Source organism: Plectropomus leopardus, chromosome 2 (genome assembly GCF_026936395.1).
Source record: "Plectropomus leopardus strain MGB_pleo_1.0 chromosome 2, ASM2693639v1, whole genome shotgun sequence".
Classification (NCBI taxonomy): Eukaryota; Metazoa; Chordata; class Actinopteri; order Perciformes; family Serranidae; genus Plectropomus; species Plectropomus leopardus.
In genome coordinates, this window is record NC_142177.1 from 10467895 (window position 1) to 10492078 (window position 24184).

The window sequence follows — 24184 nt, forward strand, 5'->3', positions numbered from 1 at the left end:
AATTTTATTCCCGTAATATTAGGATACAAGTTTTTTTACCTCGTAATATTATGACTTTTTTTTTTATCAAGGTCTCAAAGTGGCCCTAAAATCTCTGTTGTATCATGACCCTCCCTGGAGCTACACATATTTTTCCTTTGGGGAAAAAGCATAACCCTCCATCCACCAAAACCCAGTCAATATTTGTATGTCGGGCAAAGCAGGAAGTAAATGGGCTGAGAAATGGACCCTATGTAGGACTGTCCATGGGATTTACATTGGCCCCATGCCAGTTGCTGACATGGGTGGGTTTCCCCAGGAGAGCCCCGGATAAGATGTCCATTTTTGGGCTCCTACCCACTTGGTGGTACCCAGGTAGCCCTAGCATAACCCATTTGGGATGCTTTGGGTAAACCCACCTATGTGGGTAAATGCCATGGGCCAATATAAAACCCATGGACTATCCCTTGTAGAGCCTATTTTTCAGCCTGTTTATACGCAAATGGGCCCTACATACAAATGTTTCCTGGGAAATAACCATACTTTTGTATATTCACACCAAATGTAAGTATGGGGCCAATGCAACAAGCAAACAGCACAGAGAGGGTTATCACCAAAACAATCAAGAGCAAAACGCAAATCCTTAAGAACGGCATCATCACACAAGGCGTGAGAGAAACACCTTACAATATATGGGTGCATGAAAGCAACACCAAAAACCAGCAAAACCAACAGAATTTTATATCCAAATATATAATATTAAAATAAATACAATATAAGGCCATTTTAAGTTAAATGAAAGAATTGAAAGTAAAATAAAAATATAAAAATATTTGAGGTGCGTCCCTTTTGCACCATCCCCTCCCCTCTTATAAATAATGAACGATTCCGTAATTGCGAGAGAACACAGTACACTAGCTAAACTACTGCTGTTTATAAGGACTGGCTTAAGTGCTAACTAACTATCTATAACAGTACAGTTTTCTACATACTGCACCTCTTACAAAACATAAAAGTTCTAAATCACGGCTTCAACTGACTGATGCTGTCTAGAGAATTTAAAACATTACAAACGCATTTTAGGGTTGCCAGGTTGTCTTTGGTTTGCCGTTTATCCTCCAGGACGTCACTTGCTTTAGCTCTTAGTTCATCAAAGAAATCACTCACAAGGACAGGTGACCCCTGACCTTCTGTAAAAGTACCGCAGAGCATCTAAACCAGAGTCCATTTTCTAAGTCATTACAAATAACAAGTATAGAGTGATTCAAGTCTGTTTACTTTATTTTGCCAGGGTAATTCACTCAGTATCAATACTACTTTCCAAGGAGTCAGACTATTAAAATTCATCATCATTAACTCAACATTTGGAGCTGACCCCTTATTAGAAATCACTCAGTAAAATTTATTACTGCAGACTTTATGACCCTCATTACCATTACTTCACTATTACCGAGAGCGATTTTTTCCAACCTGACAACCCAAATGAAACAGTAATTTTACCATTACAAAACTACAATATTTAAGCCCCCTTTTAAAGGGAGTTGTTTTAGAAAGTGGTAGCCTCCAGACATGATAGAGACAAGTTGTATATATTACAAGCTGGCTCATTCTCTTCTCCTTTTCATATTCATACAGTCAGACAGTGAAGAGGGCTGGGAATGTACTGTGTTTACAGAGTAACAACTGGTGACAAAGGACCCTGTGGATTGTGTTGGGAATGAGCTACAGCTGCAAGCGCTGAGGCTGTAGGAGACACTTCATTCGCACCACAGGGTCTACCGGAGGAGGAGGTTGTGTGTGTGTGTGTGTTTGCCAGGGACAGGGACTTATTTATTTATAGCCATGACCATCTGCATGGCCACCACACTAACAGTTAAACAACCACAACCACAGGTGTTTATCAGTCACCATGTTCAGGGTGTTTACAGTCAACATTCAGATCATTTTATGATCTGTTCAGTCAGGTTTGACTCAATTTATTGTTATTGACAGATTATTACTTTCCCATAGCTTGTAGGTTCCCAGAAATTTCCCATGTGGACTACCTAACATACATCTTAAAACAACGGTAAGGAAAGGCCCTGTTCGTCTTGCTGTGTTGTGACATGCTGAGTTCAAGCCGAGCAAGTTCTGAGGAAACAAATTATGTGACATACAAATCATGTAATTTTTCCTCCCCCTGTCACAACTGAACAGACACGCAATACCCTGAGAATTTGCCTAAAGGTGACTTACATTAGTTCTGTCTATGGCTGCATTTTTGAGTTTTAAATATGCTTGAACTACCTTTTTCTTATGCATAATTTAACCAAGGTATTATATTCAAAGTGTTAAAACCTAAACATGTACTTGCTGGGAAAACTGTGTAACTCAAACACTTAGAGGTGATTTCTGTTCATTTCTGTAGCTTTTTAAATGAAAAGTCAAGTCTTCATTTTCACTCGCAAAAACATGGCTTCTATTCACTTAAACTTTGCATGATTTAATGACTGTATTATGCTGCTAACAATTACACAACACAGCCTCCAGCCTTCTTATGTTCTGGGTACAAAACAATGAGTCATCCCTGTATATTCAATTTACAGACTGCACAAGTCTGGTTAAGGTTAACACGTGGAGACATATTGGGATAGTTCTCTGTGCAGAGGAAGTGATATACCTTTAACCTCTTAGTTTTATGAACTACACCCACCTACCATTGTGCTCGTATGCTTAACTCACAGCAGTATCTGTTGGCTGTCAGGTCTGCGCTTGGCTCTGTGGGATGGGGGCAGAGCAGATGCTGCGACAGGAAGTTACTAACATGGTCCAGATGTGGGGACAAGAGACCACCTCTGACACAGCTGCAAAACGTGGACGACTGCAGGCAGAGTCTCCACACATACACACGATACAGGATTCCTGTGTTGGAAGAAATCTGCATCAGAAGACATTTGTTGATGTTATCTTTGCGGAAGTCTCAGACAAATATGAACATCCTATGATTTAGATCTGTCTCCATTTTCACAGAGCCTATCTTCACTCACTACAGTGAACAATACTACCTACAGTTTTGTTCAAAAACTATATTTTAAGAAATATAAAAGAGTTCAAATTAGAAATGTCTACATATTTAAGTTTTACTGACTATTGCACTAAGATACTGTAAGAGTATATCATTTAAGCGCCCTCTAGTGTTAAAAATTATATAGTGCAACAAAGTGACAAAACCAAAGCTTCCAGTGAGAAACTATTTTGGTAACAGTGCTTTTTTTTTATTAATAAGTAGGAATGAATTTTACTCTGAAATTTAGAGCCCACATTGGAAATGACCTAAAAGTACAAAATCAAGATGAAATTTTATCAAACCAATGAGACAACAGCTTTCAGGTCAAAGATGACATTATTGGGTTCTAAACGAAATCCTGTGATGCAAAACACTCTAAAACAGTCTGTATGAAGTCCATGCTGAAAATGCTAAAAGAACAAAACAGAAGTTTCACAAAATGCATATGCCATGACTACAGAAAGGCACCAATCAAGCCTACCAAAGAGATGACAAAACGCATCTGCTAAATAGGATCTATGTGTCCACAGGGGCTGGTCTAAGGGCCTGTTTCTTTGGGTTGTTTGGTATTCCATTAAAAGACTTTCCGCAGTCTGGAGTGCAGACCTCCAGAGGGCTGTATTCACCTCTGAACAAAGTGAGAGCCTTTTATGTCTCCCCCGTTTGCAGTTTTTACGGTCCATTAAAGAAAGTGACTAATCCTCATCGTCCTCTTCATCAATTAAGACCATCTTCCGTCTACGCTTCACAGGAGCAGAGACATCCTCCCTGTCTGAATCAGCATCGCCTTTGGTTTCCACATCCATTGCAGTGGTGGACTCATCCTCTGTAAATGCAGTGCAAAGACAGAAAACATGCTGTAGTTCAGTCATGATTAAACATCACTGTTGTCAGAGGCTTGTTAGTGATTCTGGACTGCTGTAGCACATAAGTTATGCTTAAATAAGGAGTGAGCAATTACTATTAACATTTAATTTGACAAGTTTTCTGGCTGGATGCCCATTTTGTTATCAATAAAACACTTATATGATATCCAACAGTAAAATACCATCATCCTCATCATCGTCCAACACTCTGCTTCTTTTAGCTGACGCCTTCTCCTGAGACCTGATGTAAACAGGAATAGAGTAAGAATTAGGAGCATTTACAATTAAAAATAGACTTTTCTCAGCTGTGGTTTGGCCTAACCGATTAACAGGTAGAAAAAAAACACATAGGGCGATGCCTCACCTCTCAAGTGTGCTGTCTGTATCCTCAGTGAATTCTGATGCAGGAGCTAAAAACAACAAAATAATTTATATATACAAAGTCATCTCAATCCTTGACTCATCTGTGAAAAAGGTTGTAGTGGCTTCACACCCGCTTCTAAGAGAGTTGAACTACTTTTGGAATATCAAAGGAATGTTTTTATAAGGTCTGATCCTCACTTTCCCCTTTCAACCTTAAGCGTGGCTGATTTTTTAAATGTTATTTATAGAGAGGCAAAGTCCCTCCCCTTCCTCTGTCCATATCTCAGAAAAATATTTACGGTAGTCAAAGACGAGAGAAAAATGTTTTTTGTGATCTCGTTTCAACTGTGAATGAGTTACATACATTTACATATATTCGCCCATTTATAAGATAATATGGCAAGTCAAGAGTCACCATTTGTTCAGTGAACAACATTTCTGTTCTCACGCGATATACTTCACTACGACCAGCTATCTTGCTAGGTAGTTTCAGCAAGAGAAAAAGTTAGGATGTCACTTATGCGACTTGTATTCTAGTAGTCTAGTAGTAGAGTAGTTGTAGTCTTTCTAATTAACTATTTTCACAGTGTAATACTCTTAACAATTTCATGAAACACTAACTTTCTTGACTTGCAAAACGACCTTTTAAATTGGCAGACATCATATGTGTAATTCATGGCACAATTCAAATAGGATCAAACAATTATTTGTCTCTTGCCATTAACTACCAAACATATTTTTTCTGAAATAAGGTCCCCCGGTGGTCCACCAGAAGGAAAGAGGCTTCACCGTGTCTAGTATTACAATTAAATTACTGCTTCTCCAGTTTCAGGCTTAAACAACACTCGATTGTGAGAACTTTACCACTGCAGTGGACTTCTTTTTAAAATATAAAACACCACATTCTTGGTTGCCAGATTACGCAAAGCAGGCTGTTCTAGTAGCCGTGTAATTTAACACGTAGCAGTATGACGGAGCTGTAATTAGCTGCCATTAACTGTCATCTGAGACAAGGCTCAGAGTCTGAAGCTCCCACACATACCTGTATGCTCTGAGCTGTGTTGTTTCTTTTTGCGTGAGAGCAGGAGCGCTCTCAGAGCCTGAGCTCTCTTTTCATCTGAGGCCTCCTCCCTCTCCTCCTCCTGCTCCCTCTCCTCCTCCTGCTCCCTCTCTTCCTCATGGGGTTCTCTGGCTGGACTTCTGGAGCCACCTTGCTCCTCGCCTCCTTTAGGTTCCTCCTCTCTTGGACTAAGAGCTGCAGCTGCACTCCGGAGCTCAGATGCACTGATCTTTGCTGGGATTCTCCAAAAACTCTCCTGGTTAAAGAAAAGTAAAAGAAAAAAATTGCAATCAAACTTAGGAACTCTAACACGGTCTCAAACAAAAGCACAAAGACAAAATCAAAGTGCCATGATTAGAATGAGGTGAAATGACTGTTTTGCTGGTGAAATGCTGCAAACAGAAAAACACACCTGTTCATTTGCAGGTGCTCGAATACCCAGTTTGCGCAACAGCCTCTTAAAGCTCTTGTTGTCCATGGCTTCTTCACATTCCTCTGTCAGAGGAACAAGTGGCACAGCCTGGGACATGCCTGGTGGATGGACCACAACACTTATATCAACAGACCAAAAGCACAAATTCCATGTTTTTTTTTTGTTTTGTTTTTTTTTTTACATATACTGTGATTTTTTGACAATTGCACTTACCATCTTCTTCACGGTCTTCTGCTGTTCTGTTGAGACGAGTCTGTAGCCACAACAAGGGTCCAGACATGCCTGTTATATAAAAAATAAAGTCACTTAATTCTCCGATGCAGATGAAAACAGGCCAACCAATAAAAATGCTTGCTCAATCAAGAGATTTTCTTAGTCGTTATTATCATAACTCTCCTCATACAGTCAAACAACTATGATATTGAAAAGTGTCCTATTTGATAAATTATATAGAAAGGTTTTACAAGACAATGAATTTAAGGAGAGAATCTGGGGAAGTTTAGCAGCTGAGCCTTCTTGTGATGGTGAGTAGTTGACAAAAAAACCCATATAAACAGTCATTTCCACGTGGATGATCTGACATTACGTATCAAAAACTACATATAGGTGCTGTGACAAGTATAACATAAAACCTGATGAATATAGGATAAGTGATAGCATTACATCATTATTTATTATTGTTAGCCATGGAAGCATATGAGCTCACTGTCTTCCCTTAAATAATCAACCGATTTGATGAATGGATTACTAAACGTTGTATTAAAGGCAGTGTATCACAAACACTTTAATTTGTACTGTGTTCAGTCCAGTCATAAATTATGGCAACTAACACAATGAAGCTCTGCATTCACAATCGTAACAATAACATGGTGCTACCCATAGGAAATATGACCACATTGTAACTTTTCTGTATGGCACTGCACACCTGTCTCCTGTCTCCTGTAGAGCTGAGTGTGAGTTCAGTAAAAACGACGATAAAATGATGATTGTGTATTGGTGTGAACATTTAATTTTCGGTAGAAAAAAAATCCAATGCAAATTTTCATATCGGCCTTGGTGTGAAAGGTTTGAACATGAGAAATTATCAATAAATATTCCATATTTTTGATTCGATTTTTTTTTTTTTTTAAAAATTAACCTTTTCAAACAAGTAAATACACAAATACAACCGGTGTCTTTGTGCATAAACCGAAGTGTTTCTTTGACCTCATTCAACAAAAAGAGACCCAGATATTACTTTGAATTCAATTATCCCGTATAAAAGATTGAATTTTATCACATTAAATTTCTTCACACACCTAAAGAAGCATAAAGGGCCTTTTGTCTCACCTTCCTGCTGTAAAGCAAACACAATGCTGCCTAAATCAGGTCTCATCTCCACTGTGGAGTTCTGGCTCCTCCTTCCTCCATTCTGTGATTTTTCTCTTTCTTGCTCTTCATCTTCCTCTTCCTCATTCTCCTCAGACTCATCTTCTCCCTCATCTTCATCCTCATCTTCATCATCTCTGTCATCAGGATCATCTGGGAACCCTTGTGTTAGTCCATCTAAGAAATCTTCTTCAGTCTGTGGCAGACAAAGAGTGACTTAATTGCAGAAAAAACATTTCTTAAAATATAACTTATCATCCACGTTACTTTTGTGTTAAATGTATTTATTTTGTATTACATGGATTATTGTCATCTCATTTAAAATAACTTTACCATTCCTTTGCCAGAGCTCTTCCCCTTAGTGCTGCGACTCCTCCTCTTATAAAGTTCTCGTCTCTCAGACACCAAGCCCATACTGAGCAGCTTGTCCACCACACGCGCACGGGACCGCTTGGCTGTGATCTTCTTCAGAATATTACCCAGCACATCTGTGAAAGAACAGTTTAATCACTTAAAAGAGACCCCACACAAAGCGTCAAGTACTCCTGAGACTGCTGCTGAGAACTACACAATGATAGAATGGTGCCCAGTACCATCAGAGTCTCTGTACTCCTCGTAGAGCATCTGCAGCTCCTCTTCCTGCTCCTCAGTCCAAAGGACAATCCGGGTACCTTTCCTTTCAGAAGAGAAAATAAATTGCTGTGTAAAAAGCCATTCTGAAATATATTCCTTCCTACATGAACAGGAATATATAATTCATTCTTTCTAAAATACATACTTTTGTTTCTTCAGTTCTTTAGCATTGGCCACCAGACCCATGTGCACCAGCTGCGTCACTACCTGGCGCCGAGTGCAGTTGCTGTTGCTTAGTAATGGCAGCAGGGTCTCCACTATATCGGGCACTAAACACAAGAACTAACATTTAATGAAAGAATCCAGGCCTAAGTGCATTGTGTGCTGTAAATGTATCATGTAAGTTAAATATCCAACGAAAAAAGAGGGCAGACCTTCAGAATGGCGATGTTCCTCAAAGAGTTTGCGCAGCTCCTCTTCCTCCTCTTCAGTCCATGTTGGTTTCTTTCCCTCTCTGACATATTTAGGACAAATCAAATGGTAAAACCCAAGACTTTTGTAATCATTTTTAAATTATGAATAACTATTTATTTGGTAAAAAATGTAAATTCCATTCATTTTATTAATGTCGTTGGAATGTCGTGGAGGACTGCGACAAAAACAAAGTATTCTTCACGAAATCAACGTAACTCGTAACAAGATGTAAAAAGGATCATTTTTGTGGGTGAGGTATTCCTTTAACATGACAAACAATGGTAGAAAAGTTAAAACAAGCACTGACCCGTCTTTGCTGTAGCCTTCAGTCATCTCACGTACAGCTCCCACATTTTTCCAAAACAGCAGCTCAACATATGCCTTGTTGTTTTTTGCTGCCACTGAAAAGAAACGGTGCAGCACAAACTTGGCAAAGGTCACCAGTTCCTGTCAAGGAGAGAATAAAAGTAAACTCCAGTGTCCAATCTGCACTTGACCTTACACATCAAATAGCATACTTGACAGCACTGAAGAAAGTTTTCCTCATGTCGTTTCTGTACCTTGTAAGCAGCTGCAGCAGGGTCACTCAAGATCTTGTTGAAAAGGTTGAAGACAGACAGCTGAAAAAGCTGGGCGTCCATTTTGAGGTCGACAGCTAAGCGGTGCAGCATCCGAGCGATGCAGTGGTTTGTGTGAGGGGTGTTTTTTGAGTATGATTTTAGTAAGAGGAGGTAGGGACGCACAATATTGGGGCTGCAAAACCTGTGAGGAGGAAGAGAAGGTTAACATGGCCCGCTAGGGAGGTGACAAGAGTACTTACTGCTATGCAGTGGCAGGTTACCATTTTCCTCACCTCTTGACAAAGTCTAGAAAGTTGAACTCTTTTTCAGAAATGTGGACAGACTCAAACTCTTCCTCTTCTATCTCCGCTGCATCGTCCTCCTCCTCTGCCACAGGTTCCACAGGAGTTGACCCTGAAATGAAATCACAAGGTTTGACTGTTGCATAGATGCTGTGATGCAAAGGGTCGTATAAATATAATTTCTTCAAAGACTTACTTGGCAGGCTGGCATGCAGGATCTGCTTAAGGAGCTCCAGTTCTTCTTCAGGTTCCACATCAGCTGAACCAAACACATCTCCCTCTGGCCACACCTCCCTGAGAATGATAAGAAGATGGTGAATACTTCATGAACTTAACATGTGAAATTAGTCTGAGGGGTCGATGGCGCGCTGTGTCTCACTGACCTGGCTGCACGCAGCATTCCCAGCGCTTCTGGTCCGAGGCGAGCCAGCAGGGCGTCCTGCACCCGCACCATGGCCTCAGTGCGCTGCTCCTCAAGAGGAGTTTCAGATGTGGCATCAAATGGCACTATGCTCTCACTTAAAGACTCTGACAACTACACAAAGAAGACAGAGAGGTGGAATTCAGAGTTGGTAGTGAACCAGAATAACCTTCCGGTGAAATGATGTTTGACTGGTATGTTTTTGGGAGCTCTCGATTTCCCCTTGAGGCTGATTCTCCCACTGACCTGAAACCCTGAAGTCTTCAACTCTTCTGCCACAATCTTCCAGGTCTCCTCCAGAGCCTCTGGACTAGTTTCTGCAGCTGGAGGCTTCTTCTCACCTCGAGACTTTTTCTGTCTCACCTTCTTCTTCTGCAGTAAACAGAGCTAGATGTTAATATTTTAAACAGGTACTAACTATAAGAATTTACACACTTACTCACACGAAAGATCTTACCTGAACCATCAAGTTTTTGCGACCCTTGCAGAAGCGTTCCAACATGCGCAAGAAGAGATGAGTTGACTCCACCAAATCTTTGAGGTAGGACTGAGGCTGTTTGGTTTCATCATACTTCCTCAGCAGGGTCAGGAAAATCTCCCTGTACTCCATCAGGTAAAATATGTTGCCTGAAAGCGAAGGTAAATAAATGAGGAAACTAAGACTATAAATGCAAACCCTTTTCCATATTTCATATCAACCCACCTTCTTTTTAAACTCATCCTCCCTCAGAAACTTGCATAAGGCGACAGAGCTGGTCTGCAAATTCAAGCAACCAGGAAAGATGCACTTGTGACACAAAGGCATAGCCTACTACAACTGCGCTGGTGTGCTGACTTGAGAATGAGTGAGTTAACCAACTATGCAAGCGATGTTGGTGGTTTTATAATGCTATAGTGTAAAGGGGAAGAATTATGTAAGACAGGCCCCAGTGCATCATGAAGCACCAGTTTAGGCCAGCCAATAAAAACTTAAAACAGTAAAATGGTATGAAACATTTTAACGGTCTAGCTCTAAATTTCAGTACTATATAGAAATGTGTCTTTTTACATATTTTTGAAAAATAATTTCTAACATTTTTAAGTTGTTTGAAATCTCAGAATTTCCTTTACACTGACTGCAAAACAAGACTTTTAAGTTAATACTCTCTTAGCAGAATATCTGTATAATTATAACATTATGCAATGATAAGACCACAATGGACAATAATGTTTGCAGCTTCATTACCCAGGGAAAAAGGCTGACTCAAATCTAAAATTAGAAACAGTATTGTATAGCTCCTTGCGCACTGCCTGTTCAACACGGCAATGTCAGACTGTTCCATTCCCTCTCGCTGTTCTGTAGAAAAGGTACAACCGCAGAATGGGTTGCAGACTTGTTGTGCCTTACAGCCAACAGCAGAGGTAGTAGCAGCACCAAATTTACATCTGTGTAAAAGGGACAGTCGGACAGGATGAGTGTGACTTTTTGACAAAGTGTTAATGTGTGCGATCCTTCGCAGAAACATTTAAAAAGCTGCTAGAAGCAATTAGCAGCCAATTAGAAGAAAAGCAACTGCAAATGTCCCAAAACTGGGGAGACAATGTGGTCCGAGAGCTTCTTACCCTCAGAGAAGAAGACAAGAATGACCGCAATATAACAGGGATGGTAAATGATTACTTTTGTCATGTTATGACATTGTTATTGTTTATCAAGCAATGCCGATGCATATGGTACATGTCAAACTAGAGGCCGATGCTTTTGTTTTACGCATCACGCCTCTTTTGCTTCTGGAATGCTGTTAGGCTGTCTAAAAATCAAACACTGGGGCAGCATGGGGCAGTTTTGTAATGCATTCAAATCAGAAAAATAAAAATTCACAGGATCTCTGTGGAGAAAGGGCTTATGTGAATAGAGTTGTTAGCATCTTACTTTTAATAACGCTGGAACTCTGACGGATGCTTTCATCCTGTGAGCGGTCCATTTCATTCACAGTCATCAGCAGCTCCTGATATGCCTTTAGTGCCAGGTGCATCCTAGAAACAACAAGTGACATCAGTCTAAGACCAACGTGCAGATTTGACATTTTTCCATTAATCTGCGCCCCAGTGCTCTTCTTACCTGCGTGACCAGGACGTGGCCTCTTTGCGGTCCGTGAGCATCATTTCATAGTAGTTGGTGATGTTGCGCTCAATATAATGGAAAGCACGGATGGACATGGTCTCAGAAACTAAGTCAGCACGGAAACCGTTGCCACGGTTGAAGGCCATGAAAAAGCTGAGCGCCCAGAGGTAGTACGTCTCGTCGTGTTCCTGAGTTTGCTCTCGAATTAGACTTTCCTATAAAGGAGTCGAGGAAATACACACAGGGTTGAGAGTATTGTATTTACAATCTTTGATGAGTCTTGTGAAACTTTTAGAAAATTGGTCCAAAGATATTAACTGCATCTTGTGAATACCATCAAACAGGGCCAAAAAAGGGTAATTGTTGTATTAGGATTGTAAGCCAGTGCTACAAAAATGTAATTACGGTTATAGCAGCTGACCTTAACAAGGTACATGAGGCGATTGTAGCAATTCTCCAGGAAGTCCACACAAAACTCTCGCAGGAACAGTCGAACATTTAAGGCTGATCGGCGTTTGTCCTTACATTCCCGAGCCTGTCGATTCCTCTTAGGAACACGTCTCACTGCTTTGCCCATGTCATGGGTATAGTTTTTGAACTAAAAAAAAAGGAGACGATAGACCAGAAGTTATTATTAAACCATTTTTTGAAAGCATCTCTGCCATCACAGATGAACTACAGGAATTCACTGCTCACATTATGAATATTTCTGTGATAAATCACATCTTTGTCTCCAATCGCCTTGAGGCCTTGAACAACATAGGACCCTCCGAAGCGAGAGTGTCTGAAAGAATAACATTGACAAACACACACACACACACACACACACACACATAATAATTAGCTAACATGATTTTTTTTCATTTTCTTTGAGGTTTTCAACATAAAACTCATACTTCAACAATCATCACTTTAATAAATTGGGTTGAAATGAGTGGAGTTGTCCTCGACCTCTGTGGTTATCTATGCTGGGTCAAGTTCAGGCAGCCATTGAGGCTGAAACCCAATGACAATTTTCAGACCAAGATGGAAAATAAAATACTTTTTTTCTCTAAAATAAAGAATGTGGTGATTGTATACGAGCTTGATATGACCTGGTTCCTCTCTGGAATGTACGACTGCGTTTTGCTGCCTGCTCCTTCTGCCTCAGTGCCTCCAGCTCCTGAGAGTCTCTGTGCTTCTCTTCTGCTGAACGAGCCTGACCGGCGCTCACCAAAGCTTCCGGCGTCTGTTGGGAATGAAGAGGAGCTTTAACACAGACCAGCTGGAGGCGATTATGTGTGCCACCTACAAGGGGTTCTTCTGTCTCACCTGGTCTCTGAACATGAGGGAGATAATTTCCAACACGTGCATACTCCACTGCTGCTCACTCTGGGCTGATGCCAAGAACTTGATCAGGTCATCAAAACCGCTCATGTGAATGGCCCAGAGCAGCCTATCATGGACGCTGGCATCATCATCCACTTTCTTCAGGAGAGCAAGAGATCAGGGAAGATGTAAAGGTGAGATGAAGGGTAAAATATACTATAGCGTGAATTTAGTTTTCCCTCTCATACAATGACATTGGTATTCATGTTAGTCAGACCTTCTCTTCACAGGGGTCGGCAGGCACATGAAGCACATTTCTGACCAGCAGCAGGATCCTCTCTATCAGCAGGTTATCCTCCTCCTGTCTCTGCTCCCAGTCCTGACAGAGAAGACGGTGAGTCGGGACAGAAAGGAAAATACATGAGGATAAACAGAACTCTTTTACTGATATGATGTAAGAAATAGGTGAGGTGAAAGTTTTTGTTGTTTGTTTTTTTCCCAGTGAAAATCTCACCAGTTGTAGAAGCGTGTATAATGTCTCACTCAAAATGCCAAACACTGCTTCGCTGGCAAACGCCTGAAAACAAAAGCAAAAACACAAAAAGTATGTATTTAATGTAGTACTTTTTTTAAACATAAATTGTGGATTTTAATACAGTGATGGCATAAGTTATTATTGTCACACTAAGATCACAATACCTCTTTACAGGCTTGTAAATTAGACATCACTTGCAAAAAGTGATGTCTAAACACTGGGTCATCAGGGACTTTGCCAAAACAAAGCATGGCAGGCTGAGTAAGGTTGACCATGAGCCTGAGAAAAACAAAGAAAAGTCATACGAGCAAGTGTAATGACAGTATGTTTAATAAAACAATACATAGTACCAGTAGAGCAACAATGTATGACAATATTAGCATTGGTGTGTCAATAATCAACTTTATAAAAACATATTATGATATATTACAAATAATATGTCTCTCTCTATAAATATATTAATAGATTTTAAGTTTATGTGCTAAGTATCATGTTTTAGTTTATACCTGATGCAGGCATCAAATAAGGCCTTGTCTTGCCCATGCTGGATGATGATAGGTAAAAGGTCGTTCTGTACAATCCGGCCAGCACCCAGCTGCTGACGGACGTCACGGGTGTCATCCTCATGACGCAGGTACCTGATCAAGTCTTTCACACTCTCTGCAACACAGAGACAGAGCAGTTAGAGGTAGACATGGCTTTATCTGTTCTTAATCAATATTTATACATCCACTTCCCTCTGATGCTGCAGGAAATGTATAGGAATGGTTGTTTACCACTTACCCAAGCAGTCGGCTTCCTTGTGATAAGTGTCTCCCTCCAGATAGCCAAGAGCACTGCATGTTGCCAAAAGTTCGCAGTTCATCCTGAGTAAGTCCATACACCATCAGACAGCCTAAAGGTGGAGGTTCAGCCTGTAAGCCCCACAGTACAATACAGAAAGACCAACAGATCAGGATCTCAAAAAGCTGTATTTACTGTATGTTATAATATTGGACCAGATCACTCCTATCGATATTTGCTACTGGGCGTGAACCTACACATATAATAAAGTTTGTTTACACAGCGCGTTTCATACTGCACAACATAAGAATAGTTACTACCCTGGTGGAAACTAATGGGAAGCCCATTTCACAAATAAGCAAATAAGAATTAGAAGCAAAACATCTTTACCCGACTGATTTATCTGTCACTTGTAGAGGAAATATCAACCATTTTTACAGTTGGCTAATCAACTGACTGACTTTGTGAAGCTTGAGTACCTTAAAATGTTTTTTGTTTGTTTTGTTTTTCTTGCCATTGAACTGTTCACTATGACGTTATAGCGTAACCCACTGAAAACCAGACCAACCTGGGAACTAACCTCACATAATCACATTCAACATTGTTGACTGTTATTAAAAAGTAACGTCACACTACTCGGGGGTTATATGACTCACGGTATGAAGCTAGCTCAATCCTCACAGGACTGTTCCTCTACACATATTGCTAATGTTAAGTAGCCGGGCAGTTAGCCTCAGTTTACAGCAGTCTGACCGCGCGATAACTTTTTTGTTTTTGGTTCAGAGAAAGGAAAACAACACATATGACTTTACCTGATCAACTAAATGCTGTTACTCGACGGGTTCCGTGTTCAACAACCGGTGGTGTATAAAGTAAAGGCCGTTTCCATGAGTTATAACGCTGGTTTCAGCTTTCTGTCTCACAAATCTATGACAGTCGGACAAGTCTCGCGCCAAGACCGCGGGCGGAAGCAAGGGGCGGATGTAGAATGTCGTAAACAGTGTAAGCTTTTTGCCCTGGTTTATGCACTTCAGGCAGCGCCTTTCCAAGTTTATCTGGCCAACAAACTCCAAATTAAACAAATCCAATGACTTGGCGGTGTCGGATTGAGGCAAACATGGTGAGATGAGTACCCGGGCCGTAGATAATTTTTGAGTGTGGCAAACATCAATGGAATATATTTGCAAGTCAAGCTAAAACCGCGCCTAAAAGACGGTCCGTTGGGCAAAGGAACTACAAAAAAAAGCAGTTCCTCCTACAGTAACAAAAAATACATACTTTAATAACATGATCAATAGCATAAAAAATGTAATTTAATGTTGTTCACAAACCTAATTCCTAACCTAACCTAATTCAAACCTAACTCATTTATTAGTCTGAACTGAAAAACTTTGGGCAATCTGGCGGACAACCAGATAACTATTCAGGGCAAAAAGAACCAAACCAACAGGAAGGTAGGCCCTCTATTTCCCCACTAAGCACGCGATTTGTATTTACAAAACTGTGTATAGACAACCAGAATATGATATGCATTGCTGGGAAGGTTTCTTTTGAAATGTACTAAGTTACAGATTACTAGTTACCCTGTTAGAAATGTAATTAGCGATGTAACTTTTTAAATCATTTCACCAAAGTACTGTAACTTATTGCATTTGATTCATTTTCAATTATTTTTCTGATAAATGTTTTGAACTAAAGCTGAAAAATGTCTGGAAATAGGAAATGCCAAAAGAAAACATTTCAGCACAGTGAAAAGATGCAAAACACAACAATAATATTATATCATTTACATATTATTTTTAAAAAAGAAAATAATGTATTTGCACGTAACCCCTTTGTAACTACCAACATTTTGATAAGTGACTGTAATTTAATTACATATTTTTTTTCTCAGAATCTGTATCTGATAACAACTACATGTTTTTGTAATTTCATTATATGTAACTAGTTACTCCCCAACACTGATCATATGAGGCAAATACGAGCAAAATGGTTCTTTAAGTACATGTGAGAGTGGATGTGATAAAGGTAGCCTGTAAAGGTTATTGCCCTTGGGTTTAAAGGGGACTGACAGTTTGTTTTTTTTTTGTTTGTTTGTTTTTTTACTGTTCACCTATTTTTTCCCCTATGGAACAAAACAATGCTTTTAGAAAAGAGTAAGTTAATACAAGCAAAAAACAATAAACAAAAAAAAAAGCTCATGTAGTACATTCATAATGAGTTACTTGGACAGACAACACAGATTTGCTCCAATTAACTTTATTTGCATTTACATATCATTCATCAATCTTGCCAGATACACACAGTATTGCAAAGCACATCAGCAGAAGTCTTTTTGGTGATTTTAGTTGGTCATATTTTCAGTGTCAACATTTCCTGTGAGTTACATGTTTGTGATTTGTTGGTTTACACTATAAATTGATAGCACAGCTTCTAAAACAAATGCAAATAGCTTAATTTATTCTCAATCTGTCTTTTAAGGAATGTTGACCAAAGGGCAGTGTGTGACAGTTTTTAGTAAGTCATATCTAAGACACAAACTACTAAATTTCTCCATTTAAACTATCTGTTTCAACCTGTGGTTTAATACTCCGCTACGAGTGTGTGATCGTCTAAGGACTCCATGGGATTGCACTGTAAATCAAGGCCTCAAATGGTATGTTATCATAGTGGCTTTGCTTAGCCGTACAGATGACATGTCAAGATTAAGCAAAAATTGGGTGGCTTAAATAGCACCAAAGTGACACTGTCTAAAGGGATTCATTCAACATTGCATCAATACTCAGAGACTTTCTGCTAGACAATTAAACACATAACTAGTGGGAATGAGGACTACAGTATATAGATCAGAGGTTTTTTTTTTCTTCTGTTTTTTCCCCGATTTTATGTTTGTTTATTTATTTGTTATTTTTCTTCCTGTGACTCTGGCCTTCACATTTTCGAATCAGCTTTATTCTACTCTTCGTCGTCGTCCTTATCAGTGCGGACTGACTCTCTATCCTTCTCCCTCCTGGACTCCTTCACCACCTAATGGAAGAGAATCAGATTATAAATTAAAATTCTAAACTATTTAACTTCAGCATCTATCAAAATTGTTTGTACTGTTGTTGGAATCGTTGTACCTCTCCATCTCTAGTCTCAACTGTCTTGATTACCACGGTCCTCTTGCTTGAGATAGAATCTGAAGTGTGTTCATAGTCTGTGAAAAGTCAGGATAAAGCACTGCTGAGATTTTTACAATGAGAGATATTTGGATTTACCAAAAAAAAAAGTGCTTTTTAAAACTTCTTTCTCTTTTTTGTAAAATATTTTCTGGTTCTTTGATTAATAATAATAAGAAAAACAAGAAGGTACAAGCTTGTCTATATTTATCTGTGACTCCCAACACGCATTTTGTTAAAAAACAAACAAAAACAAAACCCAAAAAAACATCTTATCACTGAGCTCAAAATTTGTTTATGTGCATGCTGCTAGGGGACATAAGTTTAAGATTAGGCAACGTAATATTTGACAATAGAGTTGGTATCTAAAATTAATTTACTCTGAGATAATGGGTCAATTTTGGATGAACTGTGTTGAAGTGTTTTTTTCCAGGCTGCAAAGTGTTTTATTGGCTACAACTGTATCTGTGCCTTACCTCTTCTCTATAGCAACAGCAGCTGAGGCATTTCATTGTTGAGAGCCATCCCCCATGCCAAACCGGCAGACAACATAATGTATCAAAGACTAAATTGAACCATTTCATATTAATACTATATCATAAGCCTATAAGACTCATATATTACCCAGGAGAGAATGGAATTTCTATGCAAAGTGAAAATAAGTATGTTACTGAAAGAAGAATGCAAAAAAAATGGAAATACAGAATGGGGAAAGCCATCTCCAGAACCACATGGCTCATAACACTTCATGAGTCTATGGGATTCCCATGACTTAACATGTTATATATTATTTTGAAAAAAGAGAACTATAGCTTACCTCGGTCACCAAGGTGATTGCTCATCCCAATATTGAGGCTGGGAACAGTAATCCTGAACAGAGAATATAAAAATTGGGTGTTATAAACTAATCTACAATGAAAAGTTATTTGCTAAGTTAGTCTATCATTTCATTATAGGTTTGTAAATGACATAGATTAAAGACTAGACCATTTAAGAAACAAAACAGTCACATCTTTTGGTGAAAAACTGAATTGAATTCGTGAGGATTATCTGGAGGACCTTGACAACAGCACCACATTAAAAGAGTTATGGATTCTGTTTGGGTGTTTTTAGCTGTGAGGTCACACTCAACAGAGAGAAATCTACAACATTATGGAAAAAAATCCAGTAAGAAAGCAAAAACTTCCACTGGCGACACTATATGTTCTCCCTAACCTGCTCTCCTCTCCCTCCAGCAGTTTACGGTAGGTAGCAATCTCAATGTCCAGAGCCATTTTGACATTGAGGAGGTCCTGGTACTCTCTAAGATGGCGAGCCATCTCCTCCTTCAGGTGGCGGATCTCGTCCTCCAGTCTACCAATGTTATCCTGGTAGTTTCCAATCTCAACACCAAACTGGTCCTCCATTTCACGCATCTGCCTCAGCAGGGCTTCATTCTGAAAAGAAGCAGCACAATGCAATAAGAGGCTGTAACATATATATTGATAGATTATAGATTAATGTAGACAAATGATGGGTGGTGTTTAGCCTCACCGTGTTCTTCAGCGACTCAACTTCACAGTTGAGAGTTTGAATCTGCCTCCTGGACTCGTTGGCCTCCTGCTTGGCCTGCCTCAGAGCATCAGTGTTGCGCTTTGCAGACTCAGTCAGATCATTAAACTGTAGAAACAAAAGATGAAGCACACAAGAATGAATATGTGCTTGTATGTTCATGTGTGACTGTCAGTATGGCTGTCTGTCTACCTTGGACTTGTACCAGTCCTCAGATTCCTGCATGTTCTTCAAGGCAATGGTCTCATACTGGGCCCTGATGTCCCTCAGAGCACCAGTTAGGTCAGGCCTGGTGGTGCTGTCCACCTCCATCTTCAGCTGCTGGGTCTGGACACTCACTTGTACGTCCTGGATTTCCTGATTTTACCAATATATGGACAAAATATTGTCAGAAACAGAAAAGTGTTACACCAACCGGAGAACCTCAGGATCACAGACAGTGTTGAGGTTTTTAAAAAGAGGCTCAAGACCCATCTTTTCAATCAGGCTTTTAACTAACTAACTAACTATTTATTTATTTATTCTCCTTTTTTATTTTATCTTATCCCACTGTTTTAGTCTCCCATTTATTTATCTATCTAATTATTAGCGGTTATAACCTTTAATCTATTTTACTGTGCACTTGTATTCTTTGTCTTATTTTACTGTTTCAGTCCCTTATGTTCTTAGGTTTTATGTTCTTTACCTTATTTTATTGTGTTAGTTTTTAGCTCCAGTGTTTCCTCATCGGGGCCTACCGGACTGGGAGTGGTCTCTGGTCCACCATTGGGGGTGCTGTACCGTGGACTGTTTCGGCCCGGGTGGCTAGAGGGCTCGGCATCTTGGTGCGGGCACTCCTGTCCGCCCGGGTTGGGATGGTCTCTGTGGCGGCGCCCCGGCGGTGCTGGACCGTGACCTCTCTCAGTGAGGTTGGCCCCCAAAGGTAGCTTCTCCCTCGCCTCAGGTCTCAGTGCCTAGCCATGTCTCTTTAGTAACAATTGGTGTGTGTTGGTGTATGTGTGCGTGTGTGTGGGTGGTAAGGGTGGATGTTCGGGTGCCTTTGCGAATATGTGTGGGAATATCTACATGATTGTGTGTGTGTTGTTGCGTACGTCTAGGTGGGGGTGGGAGGGTCAGGCTGTCTGTATTTTTCTTGATTTTCATTGATGTTTTTCATTTCTGTTATTGTTTTTAATCTCTGTGAGGCACTTTGTGTTACTCTTTGTATGAAAAGTGCCATACAAATAAAGATTTGATTGATTGATTGATTTGAAAAGCTTGCCAACTATTTATTTTTTTATTTTATTTTTTTTTTTACAAATGTCATCATCAATTAATCATTTTCTGAGTAGGGAGCCAGTTTTACTCTGTGTAAATTAGCACTGATATCCTCCTGGGTTCAGTTTGAGGACACATACTATTTTCTTTTCAAAGATCTCGTGTTGATGTATTCACTTAACACCGCATTTCATTCAACTTCTACGCAGATGACACTCAGTTATATTTGAGTGTATATAGAAACTTTTCTTTTCCCTCTTCTAAAACTCAGCAACAGCTTGCATTACAGATATTACTACTACTTCTTATTGCTGACAAGATCTCAGTACAGATCGTCATTTCTTATTTAGCCAGACTTATGCAGACTAAAATTGCCCAATTTTAAAAAACGCATGTAAACTGCCACCTGTGCAGTCTTTACCCTCTAAATACAACATATAACAACAATATAACATGTTGCTAATATAACATGCTGCTAATATTTTCAATCTAAAAGAAAAAAATAACAACACAGTTATGTTGCAAACGAAATTAACACTATGGACAGTAAGTGTTTGGTCATTTGGGTCACATGTGCATCCAAAAGTTGAGTTTTATTGTAGGTCTCTATAACATACTGTGAAAGGTGACTCCTGTAAGAAAGGACTTTTTAATTCATACAAGCTGGAAAAGTATTGAGGAGGTAGCATCACTTACTTCATCATGGATCTTCTTGAGGAATTCAATCTCATCCATCAGAGACTCAATCTTCCTTTCCAGCTCCAGACGGGACAATGTGGCATCATCTACATCCTAATTAATGGAATATGTAACATAGCTTATTTTGCCATAACTCCATATATATATACAGAGTCATGCCAATTGACAACAGTTAGAATACATTTGATTCATGTTTCATTTGTATGGATCATATTCAGGCCTAGAGGGAAAATATTTAAAGATAAAAGTTCTTAGCAAAAAAGGAAGCTGCAGCAGTCAAATCAATGACTTTTTAGAAATCTGCAATCCCATATTACTGTGAAACTTTTGTGGAAGTGTCGGAGATGTCCATTTTGACCTGTTATCTGAGCCTGAGGACACTGTAATCAATAAGGTTATCATGGTCAGGTGAGCTGAGTGTTTACCTTGCGGAATGCAACCAGGTTATTTTCAGCATCTGCCCTCTTCTGGGTTTCTTCATCCAACCTTGAGGACAAATGAGAGAAAGTATGTTAAACATTTTTCAGATTTCCTCCCGCCTCCAAGAATCTGAAAGACTGAAGAACAAGTTAAATTTGTCAAAGAACACACTTTCTGTCTAAGGTAGCACCAGGGCATCAGCTGGCAAAAAGCTTTCTGGATCAATTTGTTAATGCACTGTCCTGTAAAAATGGGTTGGGAGTGCGCCCAGTGGGATCAGCAGCTGCTCCTTTCAGCTAATGTGGTTTCACTACAGTTCAATGAGGTCATCTGCAATCACTCCATATGGTTATGGGCACACACTTCCCATCTTTTTTTAAAATTTTAAAAGGTCATTTTAATATTGGCTAATGTAAGAGGATGGGCCATTTACAGGGCAGCAATATCAAAAAGACATAATGTGGGATATGCTTTAGCAAAGTGAGACATTTGTGGATCGTCTTAAGCCAAAATTTCATTTGATGCTCCTGCAAAAACAAACAAAATGAAATGGAAAAAAAGGTTTTGTGATGCAAACTCAGTGACAACAATGAGTCATCATAAATCATATCACAATGTACAATACAAACGTTTTCTAATTTTCCACTAACACTTTGTGACTGATGGGCTCAATCTGCCCCGTCAGACAGAAGTCATGTCCAGACTGGACATAAAGTAGATTAGTGGGGAAAGCATCACATAGCTGGCCGTGCTTCCTCATCTTTAATTCATGTTGTGTTACAGGGGTCCTTTTGTCCTAATGGGGTCTCTGGCACCATCCCATCAGCACAGAGAGGGACACTGAAAACACACCTAATGGAGTCATTGAGTCACATTGATTTTTCCTGACGCTATTCTCGCCACGCTTGATATCCAACCTCCTTTCCTCTGGTCCTGTTTCCTCTCTCCCCTCCCCACTCCTCAGCCGGCCCCACCCTGTGTCTGATCCATCTATCCATCCTCCTCCGTCTTTCTCCTCTCAATGTGTGCATACATAATCATGTGTTTCTTAAAGTCAATACATTTGCATTATTAAAAGGGGAATCACCAACACTTCCTTGTCTATTTTGGCATCAAGAACTGTGTTGTAGTTTTCTGATGTCACTTTGATGTCATATACTGAGGCTTTTCTCTTTTTTTTGTTGAATCCTGTCAGTGCACAAGACATTCACAAGTAAACATACAATCTCATGCAAAAGATGCAGTGCAGTGTCCCGCATAATGCTGTCACTCATGTGCCACGCCCTACCCCACCACCATTACTGGAAGTTGCACATGCCCAGGGACTCTCCACCTTCTCTGTGCTTTAAGTGGACCATTAGCAGTAAATTTATACAGTGTCAATTAATGATGCGATGATGGCATTAGTGGTAAGTAAAGTAGCTTACACCCAAGGCTCAACTCTTATGACTGACCAATCCAAAACAAGGATATATTGGTAGGTAATGTAAAGTAAGGAGACACTTTAATGTCCCTAAGGGCCAAGTTCAGATACAGACAGTGGTCATAAGTACAACAAAGTATACAGTCAAACGCACAATACCCTGTATCACACACTGTCAGGGGTAAATCATGGACATTAAGGGTCAATGCTTGTTGAGATAAGCCATAGTAAAAAGGACAAAGGACAATCTGTAATGCTTTGTGCTGCATTTAGGGTGAATGGAAGCATATGGAAAAAAAGAGTTTGACCGTTGATATTGTTAAGATATTGTGCTATCTATCTATCTATCTATCTATCTAGTGTCTTCATGCATCATACTTTTCTGTCTTTTTTATCATCTTGGTACCAACCTCTGCTTGAGCATGGCCAGGTCCTCAGCCAGGTTGTCCCTCTCCAGATGGTACTGGTCCCTCTCCTTTCCGGTGGAGTCCAGTTGGCGCCGCAGGTCCCTCAACTCCTCCTGGAAGAGCTCAGAGGCACGGTTGGGCTGACCGTGCTGCTGCTGGCCCTTAAACTGGTTGACCTCCTGTTGCAGCGCACCATTCTGCTGCTCCAGGTAACGCACCTTCTCGATGAAGCTTGCAAAGCGGTCGTTGAGCTCTTGCAGCTCGGCCTTCTCATTGCTGCGGGTGGTTAGGAACTCCTGGTTGATGGCCTCAGACAGAGTGAAGTCCACCTTGTCGTAGGAGAGACGAGGGGGCTGAGGGCCAGGGCGAGAACGCTGTTGGTGGTAGGTGGTGGCGCGGGATGAAACCACGGGTGACATTGAACGCACATAGCGCCCCCCTGGAGAGACGGACATGCGGGCAGACACGGGGGAGTAGGAAGACATGGAAATAAGGTGTGGGCTCCCAAAGGTGCGCCTGTAGGAAGTTGAGGTATGCATTGTGTGGCTCATGGTTGGTCTCGTTCTGTTCTCTGTCGCTGTGGAAAGAAGGAGAGCTGGAGGCTTGGAGATGCTCGTGAAGCAACAGGACATCAGACCGTAGAGTGCCGGGGGTTTTTATGCACACGGGGTGGCTATCCCATCATCCTCATGCCTGCCCCTCCCTTTCTCCTCTCCCCACCCACATGAACCCTTCCTTTCTCAATCACTCATCAACATACACGCTTCAGCCACTCCCTACCCGTCAGAGATAGACCCTGCCTCCCTCTGTCTTACTCTCTGTCTCGACAGCTCCACCCTTTTTACCAGAGCGCTTGGCAAGAGGCCAGACTGGCTTCCACAGTACTGCTTCGACATCTAAAGATGTCTCCTTACGCCCACCCCTCCTCGCCTCTCTGATTCATGCCCTCGTTGACACTTGTTCACTGGTTCTTTCTCAGTCAGTCAGTTTTGATTCTTGTCTCTCCCCATAATTCCTAAATACACGATTTCACTCCTACTTGCACGTGTCATGTATCTGACATTATTATCACAAGTGTGTGTAAAGGATTCTGT

The 24184-nt window shown here is 40.4% G+C and overlaps 2 protein-coding genes across 2 annotated transcripts; both read right to left on the reverse strand.

Moving 5' to 3' along the window:
* Nucleotides 1–3211: 3211 nt before the first annotated feature.
* timeless (timeless circadian clock) lies at nucleotides 3212–15129 on the reverse strand. The gene is made up of 30 exons (XM_042496015.2): nucleotides 14985–15129; nucleotides 14173–14303; nucleotides 13896–14049; nucleotides 13554–13668; nucleotides 13369–13431; nucleotides 13132–13233; nucleotides 12858–13013; nucleotides 12641–12774; nucleotides 12243–12330; nucleotides 11968–12144; nucleotides 11544–11761; nucleotides 11355–11458; nucleotides 9903–10072; nucleotides 9692–9817; nucleotides 9408–9559; nucleotides 9221–9318; nucleotides 9016–9136; nucleotides 8723–8924; nucleotides 8470–8609; nucleotides 8123–8202; nucleotides 7894–8017; nucleotides 7709–7791; nucleotides 7449–7603; nucleotides 7077–7311; nucleotides 5961–6029; nucleotides 5727–5845; nucleotides 5297–5570; nucleotides 4256–4301; nucleotides 4074–4132; nucleotides 3212–3851 (listed from the first exon to the last, which is right to left on the reverse strand). Exons 2-30 carry the CDS (start codon nucleotides 14267–14269, stop codon nucleotides 3721–3723), a joined length of 3792 nt encoding a protein of 1263 aa, XP_042351949.2. The 5' UTR covers nucleotides 14270–14303; nucleotides 14985–15129; the 3' UTR covers nucleotides 3212–3720.
* A 1282-nt stretch (nucleotides 15130–16411) lies between these two features.
* On the reverse strand, nucleotides 16412–23773 carry prph (peripherin). Its single transcript, XM_042495209.2, has 9 exons — nucleotides 23094–23773; nucleotides 21266–21326; nucleotides 20838–20933; nucleotides 19077–19241; nucleotides 18867–18992; nucleotides 18549–18769; nucleotides 18151–18203; nucleotides 17295–17371; nucleotides 16412–17199 (listed from the first exon to the last, which is right to left on the reverse strand). Exons 1-9 carry the CDS (start codon nucleotides 23720–23722, stop codon nucleotides 17128–17130), a joined length of 1500 nt encoding a protein of 499 aa, XP_042351143.1. The 5' UTR covers nucleotides 23723–23773; the 3' UTR covers nucleotides 16412–17127.
* Between the last annotated feature and the right edge of the window lie 411 nt (nucleotides 23774–24184).

What these genes read in the sequence shown, in the direction of transcription:
- prph (XM_042495209.2), bottom strand. Translation starts at nt 23,722, where the DNA reads ATGTCCTGTTGCTTCACGAGCATCTCCAAGCCTCCAGCTCTCCTTCTT. An exon ending in ACCTGGTTGCATTCCGCAAG is followed by an intron (nt 20,934 to 21,265) that starts GTAAACACTCAG and finishes TCCATTAATTAG; the next exon opens with GATGTAGATGATGCCACATT. An exon ending in CTGGAGGGAGAGGAGAGCAG is followed by an intron (nt 18,204 to 18,548) that starts GTTAGGGAGAAC and finishes TTCTCTGTTCAG; the next exon opens with GATTACTGTTCCCAGCCTCA.
- timeless (XM_042496015.2), bottom strand. Translation starts at nt 14,269, where the DNA reads ATGGACTTACTCAGGATGAACTGCGAACTTTTGGCAACATGCAGTGCT. An exon ending in TGAAGACTTCAGGGTTTCAG is followed by an intron (nt 9,560 to 9,691) that starts GTCAGTGGGAGA and finishes TTCTTTGTGTAG; the next exon opens with TTGTCAGAGTCTTTAAGTGA. An exon ending in ACAGACAGCACACTTGAGAG is followed by an intron (nt 4,133 to 4,255) that starts GTGAGGCATCGC and finishes TGTTTACATCAG; the next exon opens with GTCTCAGGAGAAGGCGTCAG.